The sequence below is a fragment of the Phaethon aethereus genome, assembly GCF_964289735.1.
Source record: "Phaethon aethereus genome assembly, chromosome: 28".
NCBI lineage: Eukaryota > Metazoa > Chordata > Aves > Phaethontiformes > Phaethontidae > Phaethon > Phaethon aethereus.
The window spans coordinates 2,463,928-2,478,309 of record NC_138604.1 but is presented as its reverse complement, the minus strand read 5'-3'; the positions used below and the strand labels follow the sequence as shown (position 1 = coordinate 2,478,309).

At 55.2% G+C, this 14,382-nt stretch overlaps 5 protein-coding genes across 5 annotated transcripts; 3 read left to right on the top strand and 2 right to left on the bottom strand.

Moving 5' to 3' along the window:
* Nucleotides 1-675: 675 nt before the first annotated feature.
* Nucleotides 676-1,236, top strand: LOC309414329 (uncharacterized protein; the record flags this gene model as incomplete). Its single annotated transcript, XM_082011638.1, is given in 2 exon segments — nucleotides 676-708; nucleotides 710-1,236. Coding segments are annotated over 2 exon segments (471 nt in total). The 3' UTR covers nucleotides 1,148-1,236.
* Nucleotides 1,237-3,459: 2,223 nt separating this feature from the next.
* LOC309414324 (uncharacterized protein) lies at nucleotides 3,460-4,253 on the bottom strand. Its single transcript, XM_082011633.1, has one exon. It carries the CDS (start codon nucleotides 4,127-4,129, stop codon nucleotides 3,605-3,607), a length of 525 nt encoding a protein of 174 aa, XP_081867759.1. The 5' UTR covers nucleotides 4,130-4,253; the 3' UTR covers nucleotides 3,460-3,604.
* Nucleotides 4,254-5,746: 1,493 nt separating this feature from the next.
* Nucleotides 5,747-6,232, top strand: LOC309414333 (uncharacterized protein; the record flags this gene model as incomplete). The annotated part of the gene is made up of 1 exon (XM_082011642.1): nucleotides 5,747-6,232. One exon carries the CDS (start codon nucleotides 5,747-5,749, stop codon nucleotides 6,206-6,208), a length of 462 nt encoding a protein of 153 aa, XP_081867768.1. The 3' UTR covers nucleotides 6,209-6,232.
* Nucleotides 6,233-8,035: 1,803 nt separating this feature from the next.
* LOC309414330 (uncharacterized protein) lies at nucleotides 8,036-9,269 on the bottom strand. Its single transcript, XM_082011639.1, has one exon. The coding sequence runs from the start codon at nucleotides 8,870-8,872 to the stop codon at nucleotides 8,411-8,413; it is 462 nt and encodes a 153-aa protein (XP_081867765.1). The 5' UTR covers nucleotides 8,873-9,269; the 3' UTR covers nucleotides 8,036-8,410.
* Nucleotides 9,270-10,967: 1,698 nt separating this feature from the next.
* LOC309414338 (uncharacterized protein) lies at nucleotides 10,968-11,653 on the top strand (the record flags this gene model as incomplete). Its single annotated transcript, XM_082011647.1, has 1 exon — nucleotides 10,968-11,653. The coding sequence occupies exon 1, from the start codon at nucleotides 11,219-11,221 to the stop codon at nucleotides 11,651-11,653; it is 435 nt and encodes a 144-aa protein (XP_081867773.1). The 5' UTR covers nucleotides 10,968-11,218.
* Between the last annotated feature and the right edge of the window lie 2,729 nt (nucleotides 11,654-14,382).

Here is a 14,382-nt window from a genome sequence, read left to right as displayed (position 1 = left end):
GATCTCTTGCCCAAAAGGCCCCCAGCTCTCACGGCCACTGGGAGATGGTGGGCATTTGGGAGTCATTCCAAGTGGGTGGAATGGCTCCTCCCTTTGCCCAACCTCCTGGTGCCTCTGTTTACCAGCCTGTAAAAGGGGGGTAATGACAGGCGTGATGGCTGTGCACAGGATTGCAAAGCAATGCTGCAAGACGCTGAGGACTCTGTCACGTAAGCAAAGTGGAGGGATTAGGGCCAGATCGGGGTTTATTGGTGCTGCAGGATCAACTACTGCAGCACCTCATCTTTCATGTAATGATGTCTTGCGGACTGTCCCTCCCATCACCTCTTTCTTCTCCAGGGCACGTTTGCACACGATGACCCTAATGAGGAGGCATGTAATTGCCTCTCATCACAATCTGTGTCATGAAGGTTGTCCGCTGGATTTCATGATCACCTGGGGTTTCTGCCACAATGCCCTTGGCCAATGCCCCAGGCAGTCTGGGACATGTATAAAAGAGCTGAGGGCTTCACAACCCTCTATCCATTCTCCTCTGCTTGACTCTTCCGATCAACAAGGTAAGTCCAGCTCTTGGAAGCCTCTGGGGGATCTCTCCCTGCCTCCCTCGATACAGACTCTTCCCCATGCCCTTGCCTCATCCCTGGTGTGTTTTCCAGGACTCCTTACCTGCCTGGAATGCCCTGCTCCAGCCTGTGCGTCCCTTCCTGTGGGGGTGGCCGCCCCGGCCCCGCTGGCTGACACCGCCAACGAGCCCTGCGTGCGGCAGTGCCCCGACTCCACAGTGGTGATCCAGCCCCCGGCCTCAGTGGTCACCTTCCCCGGGCCCATCCTCAGCTCCTTCCCGCAGCACAGCGTTGTTGGCTCGGCAGGAGCCCCCGGCGTTGCAGGGGGCTACGGGGGCACTTTTGGAGGCCGTGGTGGTTTTGGAGGCTACGGGGGCTATGGGGGCTATGGAGGCCTTGGGGGCTATGGAGGCTATGGAGGCTATGGAGGCCTTTGGGGCTATGGAGGCTATGGAGGCCTTGGGGCCTGTGGGGGCTATGGGGGCTATGGGCTTTATGGGGGCTACGGAGCCTTTGGGGGTTGCGGATATGGTGGCTGGCGCCGAGGCCACAGGTACCTCAGTGGCAACTGCGGGCCCTGCTAAGCCCCACACTGGGTGTGGCCACAGGCGAGGGACAGCTCCGGAAAAGCCTCTGGCACATCCCAACACGACGCTCTGTGGAAGGACATCCCTTCGGCACTGCTGAAGGACTCCAGACCTTGGATGACCCGTGCTGGCTCGGGGTCCAACTCTGCCTTCCTCCTGCCCCGCTTGAGCTTCATTCCAGGACCTGCTTCCCAGTGATGACAGAACCCCACACTGGCTGCCTGCTCCTGCGCGATGGCTGATACTTGCTGTGGCTCTGCCCACTGCCAGGAGATGGGGGCTGGCCCTGTCAAGGGCTCTGCTCTTCTTCCAACTCCCTCCACCCCTCGAACTGCAATAAAAGCTGCCTTGAATCGCAATGTCGACCCTTGCTTTTATTTTATCCTTTCTCCATACCCAATACCCCAGATGTCAGCATGGGATCCCATGAGTGGCCCCTCCAGCTCCCACCCAGGGCCTTTGGTAGTGGGACCTGTGGGAGCTGCCTGCCTGCCCTCACCAGCATGTGCCTCCACCAGACAGTCACCAGGAGCAGGGACTCTGTTCATCTCTTTCAACAGCAGCTTCTCCTCCCTTGCCTTCCCCGTCTCCTCCCGTCTTTGGGCTCCTGCACTCTGCAGCCCTAGAAGAGCTGTTGGGCCCCACAGTGAGTTTGCTGACAACTCTGACCATTCTCCATGGGCTGCCTGCAGCTCCATGGCTGTGGGGACTGGGATGCCAACAGAGCCACGGCAAGGGCAAAGTCCCAGCTCGGAGCCACTTGGGAGTCCACGGGTAGACAGACAAGAGGCTGAGCAACACCCCGCACCTCCCCAACTGCCTTGCCTCCATTCCCTCCACATTCCTGCACCGCTGCACCACCTCCTCATCCTCTTTTTCCAACGTCTCCCACTGCTTCCTGGAGCACTTTTGGCCCCATCTCCACCCACTGTTGGGGCAGAAGCCCTTCCTGGGATTCCTCACAACTTGGGGACACGGGGCATCCCAGGGATGACAGGAGAGCTTCCCACAGCTCGATGCTCTGTACCAGGCTGTGCTGGACTTTTGCTGCCCTTCCTCACACACCCACTCACAGAGTAGCCAGTGTTGCCAGAACCCCACAAAGCACCCACCCAGAGAAGTTCTGAGTGGGATACCAAGACCCCCTTCCACCTCTGTGCCCTCAGCAGACACAGATGAGATGGCACATGAGCCAGGACCTGGTGGATGGCTGAGAGTCAGTGCAGGGGAAACTTGATAGACATGAGGATGGGCAGAGATGGAAACATCCTCGAGGGAAAGAGAAGACATGCAGACTTTAGCTCAGACAGCAGAATAAATAAAGAGCTGCTCCTGTCATTTTGCTGCCTTTTTTCCCATCCTTTGTCTTCAGAGTTGTGGATGAGGGATCTTTTCTCGAGCTCCCCAGCAGTGACCAATGTGCTGCCACACTGCTCTTCCTCATGGCTCTGGCCAGACCCATCTCTGTCCAAGACCACACGGCAGTGCTGGGATCTCAAGGTCAGAAGACACGTGGGCAAGGAAGGACCTCAGGAGGGAAGGCAGTCCAACGTCGTGCTCAAAGAGCTTTGTGCTTCATGTGACTGGAGGCCGTGGCCATTTCAGAGCTCTGAGAGGAAACGTGGGAAAAGTCACTGTGTCTCTCTCACCCCTTCCCAGTGCCCCTCGCCTCTAGCTGGGCACAGGGGCATGGCCAGCAGCCCTGCACATGCGTTGATCGTCTCTGCATTTCCCTGCATCTCCAAACGTGACCAATAACAAGCCACTAAAAGGAGGAAATGCCAGGCATGGCAGTTTTGCAGAGGGTTTGGAAGAGCTTCCGCAAGACACCTATGGCCCTTCCGTGCATTTGAAGTGGGCTTTAGGAATGCAGTGTGTTTATTGCTGGTGGGAGAGCCAAGGAAGCTCAGTGGGATGGACTCTACAAGACCCAGCTGGGACTGTCATCATCCGTTGTAACGCCCTGAGCAAACTGCAGCAATGCTCCAAGGGCACTACCGAGGCAGATTCAAGCAGCCCAGGCCGACATGCCCTGAGGTTTGGGGGAAGTGGGAGAGAAGAAGGAAGCATCAAGAAAAACCAGGAGTTGACATTGCGATTCAAGGCAGCTTTTATTGCAGTTCGAGAGGTGGAGGGAGTTGGGAGAAGAGCAGGGCCCTGGCCAAGGGCAGCCCACATCTCCTGGCAGTGGGCAGAGCCAGAGCGAGCATCAGCCATGGCGCAGGAGCAGGCAGCCAGTGCGGGTCTCTGTCATCAGGGGGCAAGGAGTCTTGAAGAGATGCTCAAGCGGGGCAGGAGGAAGGCAGAGTTGGGCCTCGAGCCAGCACGAGTCATCCAAGGTCCGGAGCCCTTCAGCAGTGCCGAAGGGATGTCCTTCCACAAGGTGTTGTGTTGGGATGTGCCAGAGGCTTTTCCGGAGCTGTCCCTCGCCTGTGGCCACACCCAGTGTGGGGCTTAGCAGGGCCCACAGTTGCCACTGAGGTACCTGTGGCCTCGGCGCCAGCCACCGTATCCGCAACCCCCAAAGGCTCCGTAGCCCCCATAAAGCCCATAGCCTCCATAGCCCCCACAGCCCCCAAGGCCTCCATAGCCCCCGTAGCCCCAAAGGCCTCCATAGCCTCCATAGCCCCCATAGCCTCCAAGGCCTCCATAGCCCCCATAGCCCCCGTAGCCTCCAAAACCACCACGGCCTCCAAAAGTGCCCCCATAGCCCCCTGCAACGCCGGGGGCTCCTGCCGAGCCAACAACGCTGTTCTGTGGGAAGGAGCTGAGGATGGGCCCGGGGAAGGTGACCACCGAGGCCGGGGGCTGGATCACCACCGTGGAGTCGGGGCACTGCCGCACGCAGGGCTCGTTGGCGGTGTCAGCCAGCGGGGCCGGGGCGGCCACCCCACAGGAAGGGACGCACAGGCTGGAGCAGGCCATCTTCCAGGCAGGTAAGGAGTCCTGGAAAACACACCAGGGATGAGGCAAGGGCATGGGGAAGAGTCTGTATCGAGGGAGGCAGGGAGAGATCTCCCAGAGGCTTTCAAGAGCTGGACTTACCTTGTTGATTGGAAGAGTCAAGCAGAGGAGAATGGATAGAGGGTTGTGAAGCCCTCAGCTCTTTTATACATGTCCCAGACTGCCTGGGGCATTGGCCAGGGGGTGGTGGAAACCCCAGGTAATTATGAAATCAAGCGGACAAGCTTCATACACTGATTTAATGTGAGTAGAGACAATTATAAATCTCCTCACTGGGGACATTGGTGTGCAAACGTGCCCTGGAGAAGAAATAGTTGATGGGAGGGACAGACCAAAATAGGTCATTACATGAAAGGCAAGGTGCTGCTGTAGCACCAACAAATATAATTGTTTTCCTAATCCCCACTTTGCTTACAGGGAAGAGTCCCAGGCATCTTGTAGAAGATTGTTGTGCCCAACCACGTCACACCAGGCTGCTGCTCCTGCAGACGTAGCACTCAGCAGCAGCCCAGCTGCACACCCAGAGCCAGCAGCGACAAGCGTGCCTGTGTTTGCAGGGAACATGTCCCCGTGCTGCCTGGCTGGCCGTGAATGCTGGGGCAGCCTCTCCCGGCACAGCCCTCAACGCCCAGCTGAGTAATCGAGTCCCTCCAGAGAGGACTCTGGAAGAGCATACTCACAGACATGTGGCCAAGGAAGCTTAGAGTGTCCTTAGAGTGTCCTGGTCCCCTTCCTGCCCCACAGCTCCACTGTGCATGTGTTCCCCCCACCCCATGACACTGCCACCTGATCTCACTGCCCTTCTCACTAACGTCTTGGTTGAGTCCCCATGCATATGGGTCTTCGCCCCACACAACAAAGAGTGCCCCTGCTCTTCGCATGGCAGTTAATCGGGGAGCCCCAAATACAGCCTGCCAAGCAGGGACATGGAGATGGCCAAAGCTTAGGGATGCTCCTGATCTCTTGCCCCAAAAGGCCCCCAGCTCTCACGGCCACTGGGAGATGGTGGGCATTTGGGAGTCATTCCAAGTGGGTGGAATGGCTCCTCCCTTTGCCCAACCTCCTGGTGCCTCTGTTTACCAGCCTGTAAAAGGGGGGTAATGACAGGCGTGATGGCTGTGCACAGGATTGCAAAGCAATGCTGCAAGACGCTGAGGACTCTGTCACGTAAGCAAAGTGGAGGGATTAGGGCCAGATCGGGGTTTATTGGTGCTGCAGGATCAACTACTGCAGCACCTCATCTTTCATGTAATGATGTCTTGCGGACTGTCCCTCCCATCACCTCTTTCTTCTCCAGGGCACGTTTGCACACGATGACCCTAATGAGGAGGCATGTAATTGCCTCTCATCACAATCTGTGTCATGAAGGTTGTCCGCTGGATTTCATGATCACCTGGGGTTTCCACCATCCCCCTCGGCCAATGCTCCAGGCAGTCTGGAACATGTATAAAAGAGCTGAGGGCTTCACAACCCTCTATCCATTCTCCTCTGCTTGACTCTCCTGATCAACAAGGTAAGTCCATCTCTTGAAAGCCTCTGATGGTCTCTCCCTGCTGCCCTCGATACAGACTCTTCCCCATGCCCTTGCCTCATCCCTGGTGTGTTTTCCAGGACTCCTTACCTGCCTGGAAGATGCCCTGCTCCAGCCTGTGCGTCCCTTCCTGTGGGGTGGCCGCCCCGGCCCCGCTGGCTGACACCGCCAACGAGCCCTGCGTGCGGCAGTGCCCCGACTCCACGGTGGTGATCCAGCCCCCGGCCTCGGTGGTCACCTTCCCCGGGCCCATCCTCAGCTCCTTCCCACAGTACAGCGTTGTTGGCTCGGCAGGAGCCCCCGGCGTTGCAGGGGGCTACGGAGGCACTTTTGGAGGCCGTGGTGGTTTTGGAGGCTATGGGGGCTATGGGGGCTATGGAGGCCTTGGGGGCTATGGAGGCTATGGAGGCCTTGGGGGCTATGGAGGCTATGGAGGCCTTGGGGGCTGTGGGGTCTATGGAGGCTATGGGCTTTATGGGGGCTACGGAGCCTTTAGGGGTTGCGGATACGGTGGCTGGCGCCGAGGCCACAGGTACCTCAGTGGCAACTGCGGGCCCTGCTAAGCCCCACACTGGGTGTGGCCACAGGCGAGGGACAGCTCCGGAAAAGCCTCTGGCACATCCCAACACGACGCTCTGTGGAAGGACATCCCTTTGGCACTGCTGAAGGGCTCCAGACCTTGGATGACTCGTGCTGGCTCGAGGCCCAACTCTGCCTTCCTCCTGCCCCGCTTGAGCATCTCTTCAAGACTCCTTGCCCCCTGATGACAGAGACCCGCACTGGCTGCCTGCTCCTGCGCCATGGCTGATGCTCGCTCTGGCTCTGCCCACTGCCAGGAGATGTGGGCTGCCCTTGGCCAGGGCCCTGCTCTTCTCCCAACTCCCTCCACCTCTCGAACTGCAATAAAAGCTGCCTTGAATCGCAATGTCAACTCCTGGTTTTTCTTGATGCTTCCTTCTTCTCTCCCACTTCCCCGAAACCTCAGGGCATATCGGCCTGGGCTGCTTGAATCTGCCTCGGTAGTGCCCTTGGAGCATTGCTGCAGTTTGCTCAGGGCGTTACAACGGATGATGACGGTCCCAGCTGGGTCTTGTAGAGCCCATCCCACTGAGCTTCCTTGGCTCTCCCACCAGCAATAAACACACTGCATTCCTAAAGCCCACTTCAAATGCACGGAAGGGCCATAGGTGTCTTGCGGAAGCTCTTCCAAACCCTCTGCAAAACTGTCATGCCTGGCATTTCCCCCTTTTAGTGGCTTGTTATTGGTCACGTTTGGAGATGCAGGGAAATGCAGAGACGATCAACGCATGTGCAGGGCTGCTGGCCATGTCCCCGTGCCCAGCTAGAGGCGAGGGGCACTGGGAAGGGGTGAGAGACACACAGTGACTTTTCCCATGTTTCCTCTCAGAGCTCTGAAATGGCCACGGCCTCCAGTCACATGAAGCACAAAGCTCTTTGAGCACGACGTTGGACTGCCTTCCCTCCTGAGGTCCTTCCTTGCCCACGTGTCTTCTGACCTTGAGATCCCAGCACTGCCGTGTGGTCTTGGACAGAGATGGGTCTGGCCAGAGCCATGAGGAAGAGCAGTGTGGCAGCACATTGGTCACTGCTGGGGAGCTCGAGAAAAGATCCCTCATCCACAACTCTGAAGACAGAGGATGGGAAAAAAGGCAGCAAAATGACAGGAGCAGCTCTTTATTTATTCTGCTGTCTGAGCTAAAGTCTGCATGTCTTCTCTTTCCGTCGAGGATGTTTCCATCTCTGCCCATCCTCATGTCTATCAAGTTTCCCCTGCACTGACTCTCAGCCATCCACCAGGTCCTGGCTCATGTGCCATCTCATCTGTGTCTGCTGAGGGCACAGAGGTGGAAGGGGGTCTTGGTGACCCCATTGCATCTGCTACGGGGTGCAAGATTTTGGAGGGTATAGAGGCAAGGCAGCTGGGGAGGTGTGGGGTGTTGCTCACCATCTTCTCTGTCTACCCGTGGACTCCCAAGTGGCTCCGAGCTGGGACTTTGCCCTTGCCGTGGCTCTGTTGGCATCCCAGTCCCCACAGCCATGGAGCTGCAGGCAGCCCATGGGGAATGGTCAGAGTTGTCAGCAAACTCACTGTGGGGCCCAACAGCTCTTCTAGGGCTGCAGAGTGCAGGAGCCCAAAGACGGGAGAAGATGGGGAAGGCAAGGGAGGAGAAGCTGCTGTTGAAAGAGATGAGCAGAGTTCCTGCTACTGGTGACCGTCTGGTGGAGGCACGTGCTGGTAAGGGCAGGCAGGAGTAAGCCAGGCAGGTCCCACAGGTCCCACTATCAAGGCCCTGGGTTGGAGCTGGAGGGGACACTCATGGGATCCCATGCTGACATCTGGGGTATTGGGTATGGAGAAAAGATAAAATAAAACCAAGGGTCGACAGTGAGATGCAAGGCAGCTTTTATTGCAGTTCAAGAGGAGGAGGGTGTTGGAAGAAGAGCAGAGCCCTTGACAGGGCCAGCCCCCATCTCCTGGCAGTGGGCAGAGCCACAGCGAGCATCAGCCATCGCGCAGGAGCAGGTACTCAGCATGGAGCTGCATTGTCATGGGAAGGAGGTCGTGAAGAGATGCTCAAGTGGGGCAGGAGGAAGGCAGAGTTGGGCCTTGAGCCCGAAGAAGTCATGCAAAGTCTGGAGCCCAGCAGTGCCGAATGGATGTCCTTCCACAGGGTGTCGTGTTGGGATGTGCCAGAGGCTTTTCCGGAGCTGTCCCTCGCCTGTGGCCACACCTAGTGTGGGGCTTAGCAGGGCCCGCAGTTGCCACTGAGGTACCTGTGGCCTCGGCGCCAGCCACCATATCCGCAACCCCCAAAGGCTCCGTAGCCCCCATAAAGCCCATAGCCTCCATAGCCCCCACAGCCCCCAAGGCCTCCATAGCCTCCATAGCCCCCAAGGCCTCCATAGCTCCCATAGCCCCCAAGGCCTCCATAGCCCCCATAGCCCCCGTAGCCTCCAAAACCACCACGGCCTCCAAAAGTGCCCCCATAGCCCCCTGCAACGCCGGGGGCTCCTGCCGAGCCAACAACGCTGTGCTGCGGGAAGGAGCTGAGGATGGGCCCGGGGAAGGTGACCACCGAGGCCGGGGGCTGGATCACCACCGTGGAGTCGGGGCACTGCCGCACGCAGGGCTCGTTGGCGGTGTCAGCCAGCGGGGCCGGGGCGGCCACCCCACAGGAAGGGACGCACAGGCTGGAGCAGGACATCCTTCAGTTCGGGGGGTAAAGCTGCAAGACAAGGCAGAGCTCCAGCCCAGTGCAAGGCCTTTTCCCAAATCCCTCCTCGCTCTCTTGCACTCTGTATCTCTCTCCTAGGTCTTGCTCTGGATCATCTCAGGCAGTCAGAGCAAAAACATATTCCACAGGTGAAATGCTGGTATAAAGCCCTTGCTCTGCCTCATGTTCCTTGGGCCTGACTTACCCACGGGAGAGCGGAAAAACTCCCTCACCCAAAGCAGATGGAAACTCACCAATGTCCCAAAGGACTCAAGTGCATTGGCATAGTCAGGGCATCGTACTGCAAGTTGAAATTTCCTTCCTCCCTTCCCTTCTATAGTTCTCAAACAGCACCATCACATCCTAACTATGCACAGTGAAAGAGTGGTGGAGCACACAGCAAAAGATGTCATCAGAACGCCACTGCTGAGGAAGGAAAGATGGAGGGAAGCCTTGGACTTACCACAATGATCAGGAGAGACAAGCAGAGGAAGCTGGATAGAGGCTGTGAAGCCCTCAGCTCTTTTATACATGTCCCAGACTGCCCAGGGCAGCAGGCAAGGGGTTGCTTGAAAAAAACCCAGAGAATTACAAAATCAAGTGGACCAGTTTTGTGACACAGATAGTGACGGGAGACAATTATATGCCTCCTCACTGGGGACATTGGTGTGCAAAAGTGTCCTGGAGAAGAAAGAGGCAATGGGAGGGACAGACCTTGACACATCGTTACATTAAAGAGAAGATGCTGCTGTAGCTGTCCTTGCGGCACCAATAAACCCCAATATGTCCTTAGTCCTCCACTTTGCTTACATAGAAGAATCCTGAGCATCTTGCAGAAGATTACTGTGTGCAATTGTGCCACAGTCAGCAGCAGCCAAGCCACGTGCCCAGAGTCAGTGGTGCCCAGCATGCCTTTGCTTGTGGGGAGCGTGGTCATATCTGTGGGTGCTCAGCCAGCCTCCCCTTGGCACAGTCTTCAATGCCCAGCTGAGTAATCGAGTCCCTCCAGAGAGCACTTGGGGAGGACCATGCCCATAGATACGTAGCTGAAGGAGCTGAGAGTGTCTTGGTACTATTCCTGCCCTCCTGCTCTTCTGTGCTTATCTCCCTTCACATGTATCCGCAGTGCCTGATCCAACTCCCCTTTCACATACATCTGTGCCAGCAGCATTCATAGATGGAGCTTCAGCCTACATGGGTCCCATCTCCTCTGCTCTTTGTATGATCATCAAGTGAATTGTGGAACTAAAAGTCAACAAGTCACGCAGTGGCAGAAAAATGTCCAAGGCTTAGGAATGCCCCTTGCACCCACTACTACCATATCCCCAGCCCTTGCCAACTTTGGGCCACAGTTGGCATTTGGGTGCTGCCTTGAGTGGGTGGGATTGCTTCTCCCTTTGCTCATCCTCTTGGTGCCTCTGTTTACTAGCCTGTAAAAGGGGGGTAATGACAGGCATGATGGCTGTGCACAGGATTGCAAAGTGATTCTGTGGGATGTCCGACTCTTGCGTATAAGCGAAGTGGAGGGATTAGTGACAGATTGGGGTTTATTGGTGCTGTTAGATCAGCTACAGCAGCAGCACCTTCTCTTTCATGTAATGATGTGTCATGGTCTGTCACTTCCATCACCTCTTTCTTCTCCATGGCATCTTTTCTCAGTGGCATACCCAAATAGGATGGATATAATTGCCCAGCATCACAATTTTTTTTCATGAAGCTCCTCGGCTTGATTTTTTCATGATGAGCTGGGGATTCTGCCACCACCTGTTGGCTGATGCCCCAGGCAGCCTGGGACATGTATAAAAGAGCTGAGGGCTTCACAGCCTCTATCCAGCTTCCTCCGCTTGTCTCTCCTGATCATTGTGGTAAGTCCAAGGCTTCCTTCCATCTTTCTTTCCTCAGCAGTGGCGTTCTGATGACATCTTTTGCTGTGTGCTCCACCACTCTTTCACTGTGCATAGTTAGGATGTGATGGTGCTGTTTGAGAACTATAGAAGGGAAGGGAGGAAGTAAATTTCAACTTGCAGTACGATGCCCTGACTATGGCAATGCACTCAAGTCCTTCGGGACATTGGTGAGTTTCCATCTGCTTTGGGTGAGGGAGTTTTTCCGCTCTCCCGTGGGTAAGTCAGGCCCAAGGAACATGAGGCAGAGCAAGGGCTTTATACCAGCATTTCACCTGTGGAATATGTTTTTGCTCTGACTGCCTGAGATGATCCAGAGCAAGACCTAGGAGAGAGATACAGAGTGCAAGAGAGCGAGGAGGGATTTGGGAAAAGGCCTTGCACTGGGCTGGAGCTCTGCCTTGTCTTGCAGCTTTACCCCCCGAACTGAAGGATGTCCTGCTCCAGCCTGTGCGTCCCTTCCTGTGGGGTGGCCGCCCCGGCCCCGCTGGCTGACACCGCCAACGAGCCCTGCGTGCGGCAGTGCCCCGACTCCACGGTGGTGATCCAGCCCCCGGCCTCGGTGGTCACCTTCCCCGGGCCCATCCTCAGCTCCTTCCCGCAGCACAGCGTTGTTGGCTCGGCAGGAGCCCCCGGCGTTGCAGGGGGCTACGGGGGCACTTTTGGAGGCCGTGGTGGTTTTGGAGGCTACGGGGGCTATGGGGGCTATGGAGGCCTTGGGGGCTATGGAGGCTATGGAGGCCTTGGGGCCTGTGGGGGCTATGGAGGCTATGGGCTTTATGGGGGCTACGGAGCCTTTGGGGGTTGCGGATACGGCGGCTGGGCCCGAGGCCACAGGTACCTCAGTGGCAACTGCGGGCCCTGCTAAACCCTAAATATCCATGGACTTCAGTGCTGGATCTGCCCTGCGTCTCCAAAAGTAGACTCTCTTGTCTTCTACCAGCAGATGCAGAACAAAGCTTTCTGCCTCTCTTTAGCCTGCAGCAAAGCAGCTACTTGAACTTTCTGGTCCTTGCCTGTTTGCACAAAGTCACCTTGCAGATCTTCAGCTGTTGGCTCTAGGATTTGCAGCACTGCCTCCAAAAGCTCCCCTCTCTGCAGCACCCTGAAGCCGTACTCATCCTCGGGTGTGAGTCTCCCCTGCTCTGCCCTGTTCTGGGACTCCCAACCTGCAGCTGGAGGGGACAATCTTTGGGGTGGAGCCCTGGGTTGTGCCTTGCTGCAGCCTGATGATTTTCTTGTTTCCAATTCATTGGTTTTGTGTTGTTTTGTTTCTTGCTGACACTGTCTATTGCATTTTCCATCCACATTAAAGAATCTGTATTGCATGAACAATTTTTTTTGGTCTGAATTTGGTCTTCCCTGTGGCTGGAATTATGTCTATAACTGAGCAATAATGTGAAATGTTAGATAGCTATTAATTTGCTAATATCATTTGTGGAAGCTCTGAATTCCTCTCAGAAAAGGCTTTTGAACTGCAAGGTAGGGAAGTTACTACCAAATGATTAGATTAATCACAAAAGACAGATTTCAAAGCTGAAATACCACTTTCTGTTCTGTGAGGTCCTTAGAGGAATGAAAACTAAACTAGTGGCTTATTTCTTTCCCATTCCTGCCCTGCACCCTTTTCCCACCAGTCAGTCATGATGCCTGGGGTGATGCATTGGGCATGCATGTTGCAACCTGGCTAGTACATTCACGAGCGCTGTCATCTGTGGGTAGCCCGAGGGCATCCTTCCTCCTGAGGCCTCGGGGAAGCCCCACACAGAGTGTCAGAGGGCTGTGCGTGGGCTGCACATTTCCCTACCCTGCCAGCTGCACCCAGATATTCATGTCTTGCTTTGGGCTTGGGGCAAAGTTCTGGAAAGTTGGTCTGTCCCAAGACAGACGTGCTAAATTTGGAGCTGAGCATTACCCCAGCCCTTGCAGGGGCTGCTGTTACAAGCGGCAACTGCCAGGGACTCAGGTTGGTCCTGGGGAGTGTCAAATGTTCAGCACACATTCAATGATGTTGCATAGAAATGTATTCGTGGGCTTTTGTGACATTTGCACTCAAAGAAGAAACATGGAATACCTATGACCAAGGATAAGTATTACTATAAATTCAATTGATAAGTAAAAGAAGGAAATGATTATGTGGTAATGAAAACTAGAAGACATGCTTTGGTACAGAAAATTTATTTGTAAAGAGACAGTTTTTCTACAATTCTCGAACAAAAAACAAAATTGTACAGAATATAAAGACCATCTTTCCAGGGGTTCAGTGAGGCTCTGGCTAATCATCGGGGTCAAAGTGATGCAGTCTATAAAAAATGTTTTTTCTCCTTTGGTGCAGTTGCTCTGTGCAATTTCTAGCATCCTAAGTCACCTCTCTAAATTCAGTGTCAATAATATGACTGAAATAAGACAAAGCACAATGTAAGCAGATGACTAAACTGGAAAGCCAGAGGACAACAGATCTAAACTAAAGGCAAAATGAGAAAATGCACACCTGAGCCCGCCCTTCACAGGTGCTGAGCTTTTGCAGCTCTCATTCTTTTCAGCTGGAGCCAGAGACAACACCCAGCACCGGGGCTGGTGCCTGTCAGCTCCACCCCCAATTTGCATCTTGAGTTTCCTTTGCTGCGTTGTTAAGTTGCTCTGCGCACACTATGGCTGAGTTTAGTATGTCCGCCGCTTCCCGGAGCGGAATGAATTGCATGGATGTGTCCATTGGGAAGAATAGGTGTAGGAGTATTTTGGGGCACACCGTGGCTCAGGTCGGGCAATGACTTGGGGGGCAAGTTTCTCAACCGCTGCTTCCAGCCTCCCTGTTGCCTCCGCTGGCAGAGGTGCTGCGGCGGGGGGCTCAGCCAGGGACACCTCGGCGGGCTCGGAGGCTCCCACGACGGTTTGCTGCGGGTAGGTGGTGAGGATGGGCCCTGGGAAGGTGACGACGACGGGCGGCGGGTATATAATCACCCGGGAGTCACCGCAGGCCACGACGCAGGGCTCGTTGCTGCTGGTGGCCAGGGGCTGGGGGCACTTTGCCTCGCAGGGGCTGGTGCACGCCAGCTGGTTGGAAGCCATCGCTTGGCTGTGGTAGGGGGGTGCCTGCAATTTATTTATGGAATTAGAGGGAAAAAAAAAATAAACCACCTCATGCACCTGGTTATTGACAGGTCTAAGCTTGGCTCTAAGAGGTCTTTAGACAGAGATAATTTGGATGAAGATGGCAATTGAGCTCCTTTCCTTGTGTCTGCCACCTTTTACTTAGCCTGCATCTATTTGTCCTTTCTAATTTGCTGCTTTGCTCCCAGTGGAAGAAAAATAAAAAAATCCTCCCTCTTCCTATGTGTGCTGCTTCCAAAAGAGACATCTGCTCTAAAACCTCCCAGCCCTTTGTAATATTTCCTGGAGACAAGTTTGCACTTGTTCCCACAGCACCTCTTTTCCTCCCACACGCAGCTTCTCAGGGCAGTGCCTACAGTCCGCGTTTTACAGATGGGGCGCAAGGGAGCGAGGGGAAAAAGTAAAATCTGCATTTTTCAATAGATTTGAGTGTTGAGTAATCTGTTCAGCAGCCTGCTTAATTTCCCATATTATCTTCCTTGCAAA

Excerpts from the sequence above, each read along its gene's own strand:
- LOC309414324 (XM_082011633.1), bottom strand. The coding sequence starts at position 4,129 with ATGCCCTTGCCTCATCCCTGGTGTGTTTTCCAGGACTCCTTACCTGCC.
- LOC309414330 (XM_082011639.1), bottom strand. The coding sequence starts at position 8,872 with ATGTCCTGCTCCAGCCTGTGCGTCCCTTCCTGTGGGGTGGCCGCCCCG.